At 40.1% G+C, this 12,726-nt stretch overlaps 1 protein-coding gene across 2 annotated transcripts in view; it reads left to right on the forward strand.

Annotated features, from left to right (window-relative positions):
- Positions 1 to 12,726, forward strand: part of nrxn2b (neurexin 2b) — an 810,738-nt gene that overhangs the window by 506,918 nt on the left and 291,094 nt on the right. For both annotated transcript variants that reach the window (XM_063008256.1, XM_063008257.1), the window contains one exon: positions 1,476 to 1,666. In XM_063008256.1, coding sequence (XP_062864326.1) covers positions 1,476 to 1,666 — 191 coding nt within the window. The remainder of the gene's footprint in view (positions 1 to 1,475; positions 1,667 to 12,726) is intronic.

Consider the following 12,726-nt stretch of genomic DNA (forward strand, 5'->3'; position numbering starts at 1 on the left):
CTTATCTTTGTACTCCTCACCTGATTGCCGCCACACATGCTTGAGACCATCTGAACCAAAGAAATTAATCTTGGTCTCATCAGACCATAGGACATGGTTCCAGTAATCCATGTCCTTTGTTGACATGTCTTCAGCAAACTGTTTGCGGGCTTTCTTGTGTAGAGACTTCAGAAGAGGCTTCCTTCTGGGGTGACAGCCATGCAGACCAATTTGATGTAGTGTGCGGCGTATGGTCTGAGCACTGACAGGCTGACCCCCCACCTTTTCAATCTCTGCAGCAATGCTGACAGCACTCCTGCGCCTATCTTTCAAAGACAGCAGTTGGATGTGACGCTGAGCACCTGCACTCAGCTTCTTTGGACGACCAACGCGAGGTCTGTTCTGAGTGGACCCTGCTCTTTTAAAACGCTGGATGATCTTGGCCACTGTGCTGCAGCTCAGTTTCAGGGTGTTGGCAATCTTCTTGTAGCCTTGGCCATCTTCATGTAGCGCAACAATTCGTCTTTTAAGATCCTCAGAGAGTTCTTTGCCATGAGGTGCCATGTTGGAACTTTCAGTGACCAGTATGAGAGAGTGTGAGAGCTGTACTACTAAATTGAACACACCTGCTCCCTGTGCACACCTGAGACCTAGTAACACTAACAAATCACATGACATTTTGGAGGGAAAATGACAAGCAGTGCTCAATTTGGACATTTAGGGGTGTAGTCTCTTAGGGGTGTACTCACTTTTGTTGCCGGTGGTTTAGACATTAATGGCTGTATATTGAGTTATTTTGAGGGAAGAATAAATTTACACTGTTATATAAGCTGCACACAGACTACTTTTCATTGTGTCAAAGTGTCATTTTGTCAGTGTTGTCCCATGAAAAGATATACTTAAATATCTGCAGAAATGTGAGGGGTGTACTCACTTTTGTGATACACTGTATACTGTATGCTAACATATACATATACTGGATACAACATATAATACCATATAAAATGAATCCTATAGATATATTTAATATATGTACATATACACATTTTATTATGGGTATTTCATCTATGTTATAAACTTATATCTACAAATATCCAGGAAATACAAGTATATTATTACTTTTTATGTTTATATAATATGTTTATTTATGTTTATTTCTAGACAGTGTCAACAATCCCATACAGCCTTGTCATTTAGACATATTTTAAGCCCAGTTTTTCACTAAGCATTGCAACACTTCAGTGTTTTTCTTTTTAAATCAGACAGCTTTGTTCTTTATCACAGGCAGCTTTTTTTCTATTCTAAACAGCATTTTTTAATTCCAGTGTATAACTTTTAATTGTATTTTAAAATGTTAGTAATTCAAGAGCTATGTTTAGTCACACACACATTTATTAATTAATACTAAAAATATATACTGTATATGAAAAAATAAATACTGTATAATGTACTGTCTGAATGCAGTAATTTACGTTTGCTTGTGTCTTGTTTCTCAGGTTTATTCACTATGTGTTTGACCTGGGCAATGGACCCTCTTTGATGAAGGGCAACTCAGAAAAGCCTCTAAATGACAACCAGTGGCACAATGTGGTGGTTTCCCGTGACTCCAACAACATGCACACTCTTAAGATTGACTCCCACACCGTCACACAGCACTCCAATGGAGCCCGGAACCTCGACCTCAAAGGTACAGTGTGTATATTACTAATAACTTATTTAATGAGCTATGAACAAACAAGTGCTACAGAACAGTATGGTGCACACAAACTCATGTACTCTGTATTTTGCGATGACTTCAAAGAAAAGACACATAGGGTTTGTTTTTAGAAGGAAAAATGTTGGACTATGTGGACAAGTTTTTTACCACAAATGCTCAAGAGTGTTTATATCTACACAGCATCTAGTCTAGAACTTGCAATAAGCAACAAGCTTGTACTTACAATAGATAGTTATGACTAACATAAACCCCTTGTGCAGATTTTGACTTATAGAACAAACCTACACTACCGGTCAAAAGTTTTAGAACACCCCAATTTTTCCAGTTTTTTGTTGAAATGTATGCAGTTTAATGTCTTATTGTACTCTAAAATGAAAGCATGGAACAAAAAAACAATTTAAGTTAAAAAAAGAAATCATGAAATCAATTTATAAACAAAAATGTATTCTAAACTTTTGACTCATCAAAGTAGCCACCTTTGGCAGATATAACAGCTGAACACACTCGTGGCATTCTTTCTACAATGGAAACCAACTCTGTTTCAGATATTCCCATAAATGTGTGGCTCTTTTTGGCTGCTTTACTTTCACTCTTCTGTCCAGTTCATCCCAAACCAGCTCGATGGGGTTTAAGTCTGGAGACTGTGCTGGCCACTCCATGTTTTCAAGCTTACCATCTTGTTCTTTTTTCCTAAGGTAGTTCTGGCATAGCTTGGACTTATGTTTTGGGTCATTATCTTGCTGTAGGATGAACCCCTGACCAACTAGGCACATACCAGAGGGTACTGCATGGTGCTGCAGAATGCTGTGGTAGCCGTTTTGGTTCAGAGTGCCTCTCACTCTGTACAAGTCACCGACCCTGGATCCAGCAAAACAGCCCAGACCATCACGCTTCCTCCTCCATGTTAGATAGTTGATGTCACACACTGAGGAACCATCCTTTCGCCTACTCTACGGCGTACAAAAATCCTGCATGATGAACCAAAGATTTCAAATTTTAATTCATCAGTCCATAACACCGTCTTCCAGTCTTTTATAGTCTATTGGCGGTGTTTCATGGCCCACACAAGCCTCTTTTTCTTATTCTGACAACTTAGCAATGGCTTTCTTGCTGCAACTCGACCTGTCAAACCTGCAACTCAAAGTCTTCTCTTCACCGTTGAAACTGAGACTTGCTTACTACGACCACTACTAAGCTGTGCTTGAAGCTGTTTTCCTGCATGCCGCCTATCACGCAAGCTGTTGACTCTCAGAAACTTGTCTTCTGATTCTGTTGTGGCTTTGGGTCTGCCAGAGCTCTTCCTGTCAGAGTTTCCCCCAGTTTCTGAGTGCCTTTTGATGGTGAAGGAAACTGTACTCACTGACACCTTGACTTTCTTTTGCAATTTCTCTATAGGAAAGACCTACATTTTTAAGTGTTATGATGGTTGGTCTGTCTTCCGTTGTTAATTGCCTTTTTCTTGCCATTTTTATAGCAACACAATACTTTCTGCAATACAATACTGTTCAAATGATGCTCACAAGGGTATGGTACCACAGTGTGTTCCAACACAACTTTTATGCAGACAGAGGGGGTTGTAAGCAATCAAGACAAGTTGGAACACCCCTGGGAATTGGTAGCACCAGCTTTCAAGGCTTGATCAACCTCCATTGCTGCAGAACAGCTTAACTTGTTAACCCATTTTTTGTTCCCTGAAAAAGGGCTTTTTGTATAATTCTGAAATGTACATTATTTTTCAGTTTTGGGTAACCTTAAATGTTTTTTAAACCTCTGGCAGTTCAGCACTTACCTTTGTACCCTTCCAAGCTATTCGTTGGACTTGAACTGCTTGAGTTTCAATAAAAAACTGGAAAAATTGGGGTGTTCTAAAACTTTTGACCAGTAGTGTATATACAATAGATCACATACAATACAACAATACAGTTGTTAATCAGCAACAACCCATTGTCAAAATGATTCTATGCTGATTCATTTACTAATAATTTAATATAACAGACTAGGTACTGGCATCACTTTCATTTCACTCTTTCGAGTGTACAAAAATTTCTTCTGGAATTAGTTTAACATGATTGGAGTATTTCGATACTACAATAGTAACTTTGTGAATTTCATCCCAATGGTTTTTTTTTCTTTTATAAAATAATCTATAAAATAATTGTAGATGAAACACAGACTGTGTATATTAGCATTAACATTTCCTATTTCATATAAAAGCAGAATTAAGTTGTTTTTACGAACAGTCAAGTAAGCTATTTAAAGGGCTGTTAGGTGGCGCAGCGATAAAACGCACTAGTGCACCAAAGCTGACATCTCCAACTTGTCGTTTTGAATCTCAGCTCTGCCATCTGGCAGGCTGGGCACCTACATGAACAACGATTGGCCTGTTGTTCACACAGGGTGAGAGCCAGACGGGAATTTCTCATAACTGACGCAATTACGACCTCTGCTGGCTGACTGATGGCGCCTGCACAGAGACGGGGAATAATGCGTTGATTAGGGTGTGGCTCTCTGTACACAAAGCTGATCTGCATATAAACTCACCTCTTGCAGGTGAAAAGACACAGTCTGCACACGTGTCGGAGGGGGCGTGTGTTAGTCGCGGCTCTCCTCAACCAGGCTGGAGATCAACATCAGTACAGAGGAAGCATATTGCAATTGGGTAATTGGATACGCTAAAATTGGGGGGAAAATGGGGCATAAAACATGCATAAAACAAAATAATAATAATAAAAAATTAAGCTATTTAAACTGTTCCCGTACAAACACATCTAACATCCAAAAAAAACTTAATAATGTAAATGGACAGGGAAGTATACTGTTTATGTAATATATCTGGTTTTGTTCATGTTATGCCAAGTTCACACTAAACGACTTTCGTCATCACTGTACAGTTCACACATTATCTCTTGTAATCAGGAGTCTTTTAAGTCAGTGTGGTTTTCACACTACATGACTGATCTGTGATAGGGAGTCACACACTACACCATCTATCACCAGGAGGAATCTCAGATGAGTCTCTCTGGTCTCCCAAACTACGTTTTGTCATGAAAACACATGCAAGAAGTGATGAGGGGTTTAATTACACGGCAACAAGAAGCGATTGATCAAAGTTGTTTGTGCGCTGATGTGCATCTGTATGGATTGGGCTACACGACCAGCAGGGATTGTCTGTTCTGTAGTGAGTTGGTGGTAAATAAATATTTTTTTGCAATGCATTGTTGGTATTATGGTTTGGCATGGACGATAAGGTCACAAATACTGTAAAGCTTGTGTTTATGCCTCTGTCCCATGTTTTGACACTCCTTCTCCGGGTTTCCCCTCACCCTGTATCTGCCGTTCTCACTGGCTGTAGTTCCACATAGCACTCGCTGCACGATTTTGACTCACGACTGGTCCAGATATTTAACATGCTAGATATTTTTCTTTAGTCTGCGAGCGATTGCAAGCCGCTCGGATGGAGTCGTTGAACAGTTCACACATAGCGATTGAGAGCTGAGTTTCGATCCCCGAGCAAACGCTGAGTTGCCTCCAAGCTGCCACATCCAGCGGCCACCAGTCGGTGAGCAAAAATCAGGGCAAAAATTGTGTAGTGTAAACTAAGCATTAGCTAACAGTATTTACCTTGCAATTGTTCTTGGTCTTGATTTAGTAAATTACTGTCAAATACCAAGACAAACATGCGTGTGTTTAAGAGGCATTTTACACAGAAGGGCTGCTTTTTAAAATATACAAATGGTTTAAAGCAATATAATGTAGTTAAGTGTTACACTTACTCTAAATGTGTATGATACATACCAGCACTGAAAAAATAGGCAAACAATGACTGTTTGTTACCAACAAATCCATTATGTCTGTAAGCATGGTAAAAGCATAATGTTACTGTTAAACAATAACATAATTCCATAATGTACCTGGAACTACAGGGCACCAAACATGAGAATAAAAAAGTTACAGTCAGAGCCACTGATCAGACCGCACCAACCCACAGGACTGACTCACCATGCTGCCCACTTTCGTGTAAACTGCTTGGTACTATAATTTGTTTTGTACATTCAGTCAAAAAGTAAAAAAAAAACTTCAAAAAACCTAAAAGAAAAACCCCGCCAACACACACACACACACTGTCCTGTCTGCTGCTGAATCAGGAATAAACCCAGGAAATGGACACATTGTCACATAATGCAGGACAGGAAATGTGGAATTTACCATCTGAATTACAGACTGGCCTTGTCAAAATGTGTTTTTCAAATAAAAAGTAAAAATGGCAGCCAAGAATAAGTGTAAGTAGGTGTGAGAAAAAATAGTAGAATAAAACAGTCAGAGGAAGCATGAACAGAAATATGTAGGAGAAGAAGTTGGTTAGAACATGAGTTGGAGGAAAAGTGAATGTAGGAGTGTTTAAGGTGAGTGGTCGTTCATTCACAGTAAGTCTGTTTGTTCAGGTTTGGCATGTAAGATGTTCAGGAGCTTGTGCTGCTCTGTCTGTGTGCGATCATGAAAATTTACACTACCGGTCAAAAGTTTTAGAACACCCCAATTTTTCCAGTTTTTTTATTGAAACTCAAGCAGTTCAAGTCCAATGAATAGCTTAAAGTGGTACAAAGGTAAGTGCTGAACTGTCAGAGATTTAAAAAAAAAAGTGAGGTTATCCTAAACTGAAAAATAATGTACATTTCAGCATTATAAAAAATGGCCTTTTTCAGGGAACAAAAAATGGGTTAACAACTTAAAGCTATTCTGAAGCAATGGAGGTTGATCAAGCCAAAGTTGGTGCTACCAATCCCTAGGGGTCTTCCAATTTTTCTTGATTGCTTACAACCCCCTCTGTCTGCATAAAAGTAGTGTTGGAACACACTGTGGTACCATACCCTTGTGAGCATTATTTGAACAGTATTGTTCTGCAGAAAGTATTGTGTTGCTATAAAAATGGCAAGAAAAAGGCAATTAACAATGGAAGACAGACCGACCATCGTAACACTTAAAAATGTAGGTCTTTTCTATAGAACAATTGAAAAGAAAATCAAGTTGTCAGTGAGTACAGTTTCCTTCACCATCAAAAAGCACTCAGAAACTGGGGGAAACTCTGACAGGAAGAGGTCTGGCAGACCCAAAGCCACAACAGAATTAGAAGACAAGTTTCTAAGAGTAAACAGCTTGCGTAATAGGCGGCATACAGGACAACAGCTTCAAGCACAACTTAATAGTGGTCGTAGTAAGCAAGTCTCAGTTTCAACGGTGAAGAGAAGACTTTGAGTTGCAGAAATCTATTATTTACAGGTCGAGTTGCAGAAAGAAAGCCATTGCTAAGACGTCAGAATAAGAAAAAGAGGCTTGCCTGGGCCATAAAACACCACCAATGGACTATTGAAGACTGGAAGAAGGTGTTATGGACTTTCAAAAATTGAAATCTTCGGTTTATCACGCAGGATTTTTAGTACGCCGTAGAGTAGGCGAAAGGATGGTTCCTCAGTGTGTGACATCAACTGTCAAACATGGAGGAGGAACCGTGATGGTCTGGGGCTGTTTTGCTGGATCCAGAGTCGGTGACTTGTACAGAGTGAGAGGCACCCTGAACCAAAACGGCTACCACAGCATTCTGCAGCACCATGCAGTACCCTCTGGGATGCACGTAGTTGGTCAGAGGTTCACCCTACAGGAAGATAATGACCCAAAACATAAGTCCAATCTTTGCCAGAACTACCTTAAAAAAAAGAACAAGATGGTAAGCTTGAAAACATGGATTGGCCAGCACAGTCTCAGATTTAAACCCTATTGAGCTGGTTTGGTACACATAGGTACACTTCAACTATGAGAGACAAAATGAGAAAAAAAAATCCAGGAAATCACATTGTAGGATTTTTTAAGAATTTATTTGTAAATTATGGTGGAAAATAAGTATTTGGTCAATAACAAACAAGCAAGATTTCTGGCTCTCACAGACCTGTAACTTCTTTTTTGAGAAGCTCTTCTGTCCTCCACTTGTTACCTGTATTAATGGCACCTGTTTGACATTGTTATCTGTATAAAAGACACCTGTCCACTGCCTCAAACAGTCAACCATGGCCAAGACCAAAGAGCTGTTGACGGACACAAAGGAAGAAAATTGTAGACCTGCACCAGGCTGGGAAGAGTGAATCTACAATAGGCAAGCAGGTTGGTGTGAATAAATCAACTGTGGGAGCAATTGTATGAAAATGGAAGACATACAAGACCATTGATAATCTCCCTCAATCCTGTGGGGTCAAAATGATCATGAGAACGGTGAGCAAAAATCCCAGAACTACACGGAGGGACCTGATGAATGACCTGCAGAGAGCTGGGACCAAAGTAACAAGGCTACCATCAGTAACACACTACGCCGAGAGGGACTCAAATCCTGCAGTGCCAGGCGTGTCCCCCTGCTTAAGCCAGTACATGTCCAGGCCCGTCTGAAGTTTGCCAGAGAGCATATGGATGATCCAGAAGAGGATTGGGAGAATATGATGTGGTCAGATGAAACCAAAATGGAACTTTTTGGTAAAAACTCAACTCGTCGTGTTTGGAGGAAGAAGAATGCTGAGTTGCACACCATACCTACTGTGAAGCATGGGGGTGAAAACATCATGCTTTGGGGCTGTTTTTCTACAAAGGGGACAGGACGACTGATCCGTGTTAAGGGAAGAATGAACGGGGCCATGTATCGTGAGATTTTAAGCCAAAACCTCCTTCCATCAGTGAGAGCATTGAAGATGGAACGTGGCTGGGTCTTCCAGCATGACAATAATCCCAAACACACCGCTCGGGCAACAAAGGAGTGGCTCCGTAAAGAGCATTTCAAGGTCCTGGAGTGGCCTAGCCAGTCTCCAGACCTCAACCCCATAGAAAATTTGTGAAGTCCGTGTTGCCCAGCAACAGCCCCAAAACATCACTGCTCTAGAGGAGATCTGCATGGAGGAATGGGCCAAAATACCAGCTACAGTGTGTGCAAACCTGGTGAAGACTTACAGGAAACGTTTGACCTCTGTCATTGCCAACAAAGGTTATGTTACAAAGTATTGAGTTGAACTTTTAGTTATTGACCAAATGCTTATTTTCCACCATAATTTACAAATAAATTCTTTAAAAATCCTACAATGTGATTTCCTGGATTTTTTTTTCTCATTTTGTCTCGCATAGTTGAAGTGTACCTAAAATTACAGACCTCTCTAATCTTTCTAAGTAGGAGAACTTGCACAATCAGTGGCTGACTAAATACTTTTTGACCCCACTGTATTTAATTTCCATTGTAGAAAGAATGCCTCGAGTGTGCTCAGCTGTTTTATCTGCCAAAGGTGTCTACTTTAATGAATCAAACTTTTATAATACATTTTGGTTTATAAATTAATTCCATGATTTATTTTTTTTAACTTCAGTTGTTTTTTTGTTCTCTGTCTTCATTTCAGAGTACAATAAGACATTAAACTGCATAAATTTCAATAAAAACTGGAAAAATTGTGGTGTTCTAAAACTTTTGACCGGTAGTGTAGGTCAAGGGGAAGAATATTCGCTTACTTTGCCAAGTCTAAATCTGCCAGCCAAACACACCGCCTGGCAGCTGTGGTGGATACAGCTATCCCAGTGCTACTTGTCATCATTTTTACCTTGTGAGAAAAGAAAAAGAAGTGTTCTAGTTAGGGTAAAAAGTTTATGATGAGATAAGATACGATAATCCTTTATTAGTCCCACAGTGGGGAAATTCAGATTTAAAGGACAAGGATGGAGGAGCTCAGCCGACGCAGCATTAGCCCACTACCAGATATCCTCATCAGTGCTATCGGACGGGTGGGAGTCTACATACAGACTTGATAGGCTGTGTTTGTGGGGCCGACCCCTAGCAAGAGATTGGTGTAATGTGAGTGTGTTACTGTATAGTGGGCATGATAATTATTATTATTATTGTTTTACCATCATTTTATCTTGGTCAGGGTTGAAATGGGTCTGATTTATTAGGCAAAAGACAGGTCACCAGTCCATCACAGACACACACAAAGCCATTTTTAGTAGCTCCAGTTGGCCTGACTGCACGTCTTTGGACTTTTGGGGGAAGAAACTGGAACACCCAAACTGACAGTCGGTGACAAATTTCACTGACTTTCAGTATCAGTGACAAAAGTTTACAGCTAGGAGATCCCTCAGAGAAAGGCTGACCTTTACTAATTCCTGTAACAAGGGGCTGGTGAGGATGTTAAACTCGACTCACCAGCACACGGGTTCTGGACCCAACGGTGGGTACCAAAATAGAGAAGAAAGTTTCAAACACACAAAGTAATAAACATTTATATGTATACGGATGAATGTGTGTGTATGTACTGTATGTATTATACCACCCAAAGTGGGATCACTCTAAAGCCTAAACTGTCACACTGCCTACCAAGCCAGTAGTACGCTAAGCTATGAGTTGCTTCCAGAGGGAATCCGGATTCGACTCGTGAGGACATGTTTGGAAAAAGGCGAAAGCTAACTAAAGCTAGAGAGAAAGAGCATTAGCTGGAACCTTGGCCAGCACATTTAGCTGCTCAATCAAATGGCATATCAGAAGGACTAGGCATTCTCAGAATTTTCCTAAGACAAGTTTGTTGTCACAAGGGGTTCAAGAGGAACACCAACCAAGTGCATCAGTCGATCCTGGGGTTACGTTGTTGTAACCAGGATTGTTGTATCCCAGGATTAGTGGTAGTTCAGGGGGCTGGGTAGCTTAGCAGATTGTTAGCTCAGCAGAAATTCAGTGATTAAGGTACTGGATTAGTAACCAGCAGGTTGCTGTTTCAAGCCCTGCCACCACCAAGTTGCCAGTTTTGGGCCTCTGAGCAAGAGCCTTTACCCTCAATTGTTCAAGTTGTATTGGGCCACAATTGTAAGTTGCTATCTTTAAAAGCATCTAGAGTAGTGGTAGCCTAGTTTGTAGAGCTGTGGGTTACAACTGGAAGTCTGTGGATTTAAATACTGACTCTGCCATCCAGCCACTGCTGGGCTCTTAACCCTCTTGGCTCTAGGGGCACTGTACAAAAGCTGTTCCTCTGCCTTGAGCCTTTCTTCTAAATTAGCTGGGGCACAGATATAGATATAGAATTTTGATAGCTTTTCTAAAGATACAGAAAATGATCCATGATCCACATACATCTATGAGCAAGTTTGTAAAAACACACTTCAATAAGCAGTTAAAAAAAGATTGTGTGGGGTGTCTCTTAGTCAGCATGGTCAACATGTTCACCGCTAACACACTCCCTGTGGAGGAATCAGTTCAGCAAAGTGAAACTGAATACTGAAAAACTGCATTGAGAAAGCTAGTACAGGAAAGAAAAAAAGGGGAAAATAAGAGGGAAATGCTGTCAACACTTTTAGCTACTTAGGCCGGATAAGCAAGACTTCTGATTCTGTTAGTGTAAACCTGCTGACTCATTTATTTATTACTTTTATTTATTGCTTTCATCTTTTGAGCTTATGTTAAGTAAGAAAATAAGAATTTTCTTTACTCATAGGATGGAAAAGCAGGACAGTTTTAGTATTACTTTAAATAAATTCTGAATACACATACTGACTCTTTTTTAAACCATTTAATTGTACATTTAAACCGTTAAATGTAAGGTTTTTTGGATGGAAAGATTAGACAGATAGATTAGATGGATGGATGGATGGATGGTTGGTTGGTTGGCTGGATAAATGGACGGACGGATGGACAGACAGATTAGATGGATGGATGGATGGATAGATGGATGGACAGAAAGACAGACAGAGAGATAGATTAGATGGATGGATAGATGGTTGGTCGGTTGGATGGATAATTGAATGAAAGGATGGACGGATGAATGGACAGATAGACAGACAGAGAGATAGATTAGACAGAGAGATGGATGGATGGATGGATGGATGGATGGATGGATGGATGGATGGATGGATAGATAGATAGATAGATAGATAGATAGATAGATAGATAGATAGATAGATAGATAGATAGATAGATAGATAGATAGATAGATAGATTTCAGATAATATTAGATATAGGTATGAATTAGTATATGTAAATATAAAAATATATATTGCAAAAAATACATACAGTACAGCTAATTTGGTGATGTACAAAGTGATGTCATTTAACTTCATGGGCATGCTAATTCCTTGTTAGTGATTATGATTGAATGTATCTTGTGACTTCTCTTTGCCCACATAAATAGAGCTAGTTTAAGTGCATCATGTGGTGCTTCAGTAGTGTGGCATTCTAATGCGCTAGCACACCAAATGTAAAAATTTAAGTTTGAATCTCAGCTGTGCCATTGACCTGGCCAGGCATCCAACAAACACAATTGACAGTGTTTGATGGTGAAAGGTTTGTACAGGGATTCTTCTCTCCGCCACTGAAGTGCCAGCTGAGTGATCAGACTCGCATAGAGTGACTCTCCATGTGCAGTGAGGCTCTATGTGGGTCTTAGATACAAACCAGTGAACAAGAAGCTGTGCATGTGTGAAAATACTGTAATACGCAACATGTGTATGCAAAATACATAATTAATCTCTTTACTAAAATGAAATAGTCAACTTTATTTAAAAACAAAAAAGCTTTGTCACTCTGTCCACAGTCAAGTGAGATTTACATTTACACTTTTGGCATTTAGCAGACGCTTTTATCCAAAGTGACAGTACTTACAGTAACTAACAAGCAATTGAGGGTTAAGGGCCTTGCTGAAGGACCCAACAGTGGCAACCTGGCAGTGGTGAGCCTTAAACTGTGACCTTGCTTGATTACTAGTGCAGTTCTTTAACCACTAAGCTACAACTGCCCTATAATAGAATGCATTTATTTGTTATATATACATATACAGATTTACAGTTCAATGAATGTTTTTCATTTCGCATTTCCCAGCTAAGGTCAGAGCACAGGGTCAGCCATCGTACAGCACCCCTGGAGCTGAGAAGGGTAAGGGCCTTCCTCAAGGGCCTGGGATTCGAACTCTCAACCTTTTTGGTTGATAGCCCAAAGTTCTACCCACTTGGCTACCACTGTCCCCATCGAGATT

The sequence above is a fragment of the Trichomycterus rosablanca genome, chromosome 14 (assembly GCF_030014385.1).
Source record: "Trichomycterus rosablanca isolate fTriRos1 chromosome 14, fTriRos1.hap1, whole genome shotgun sequence".
Taxonomy (NCBI): Eukaryota; Metazoa; Chordata; class Actinopteri; order Siluriformes; family Trichomycteridae; genus Trichomycterus; species Trichomycterus rosablanca.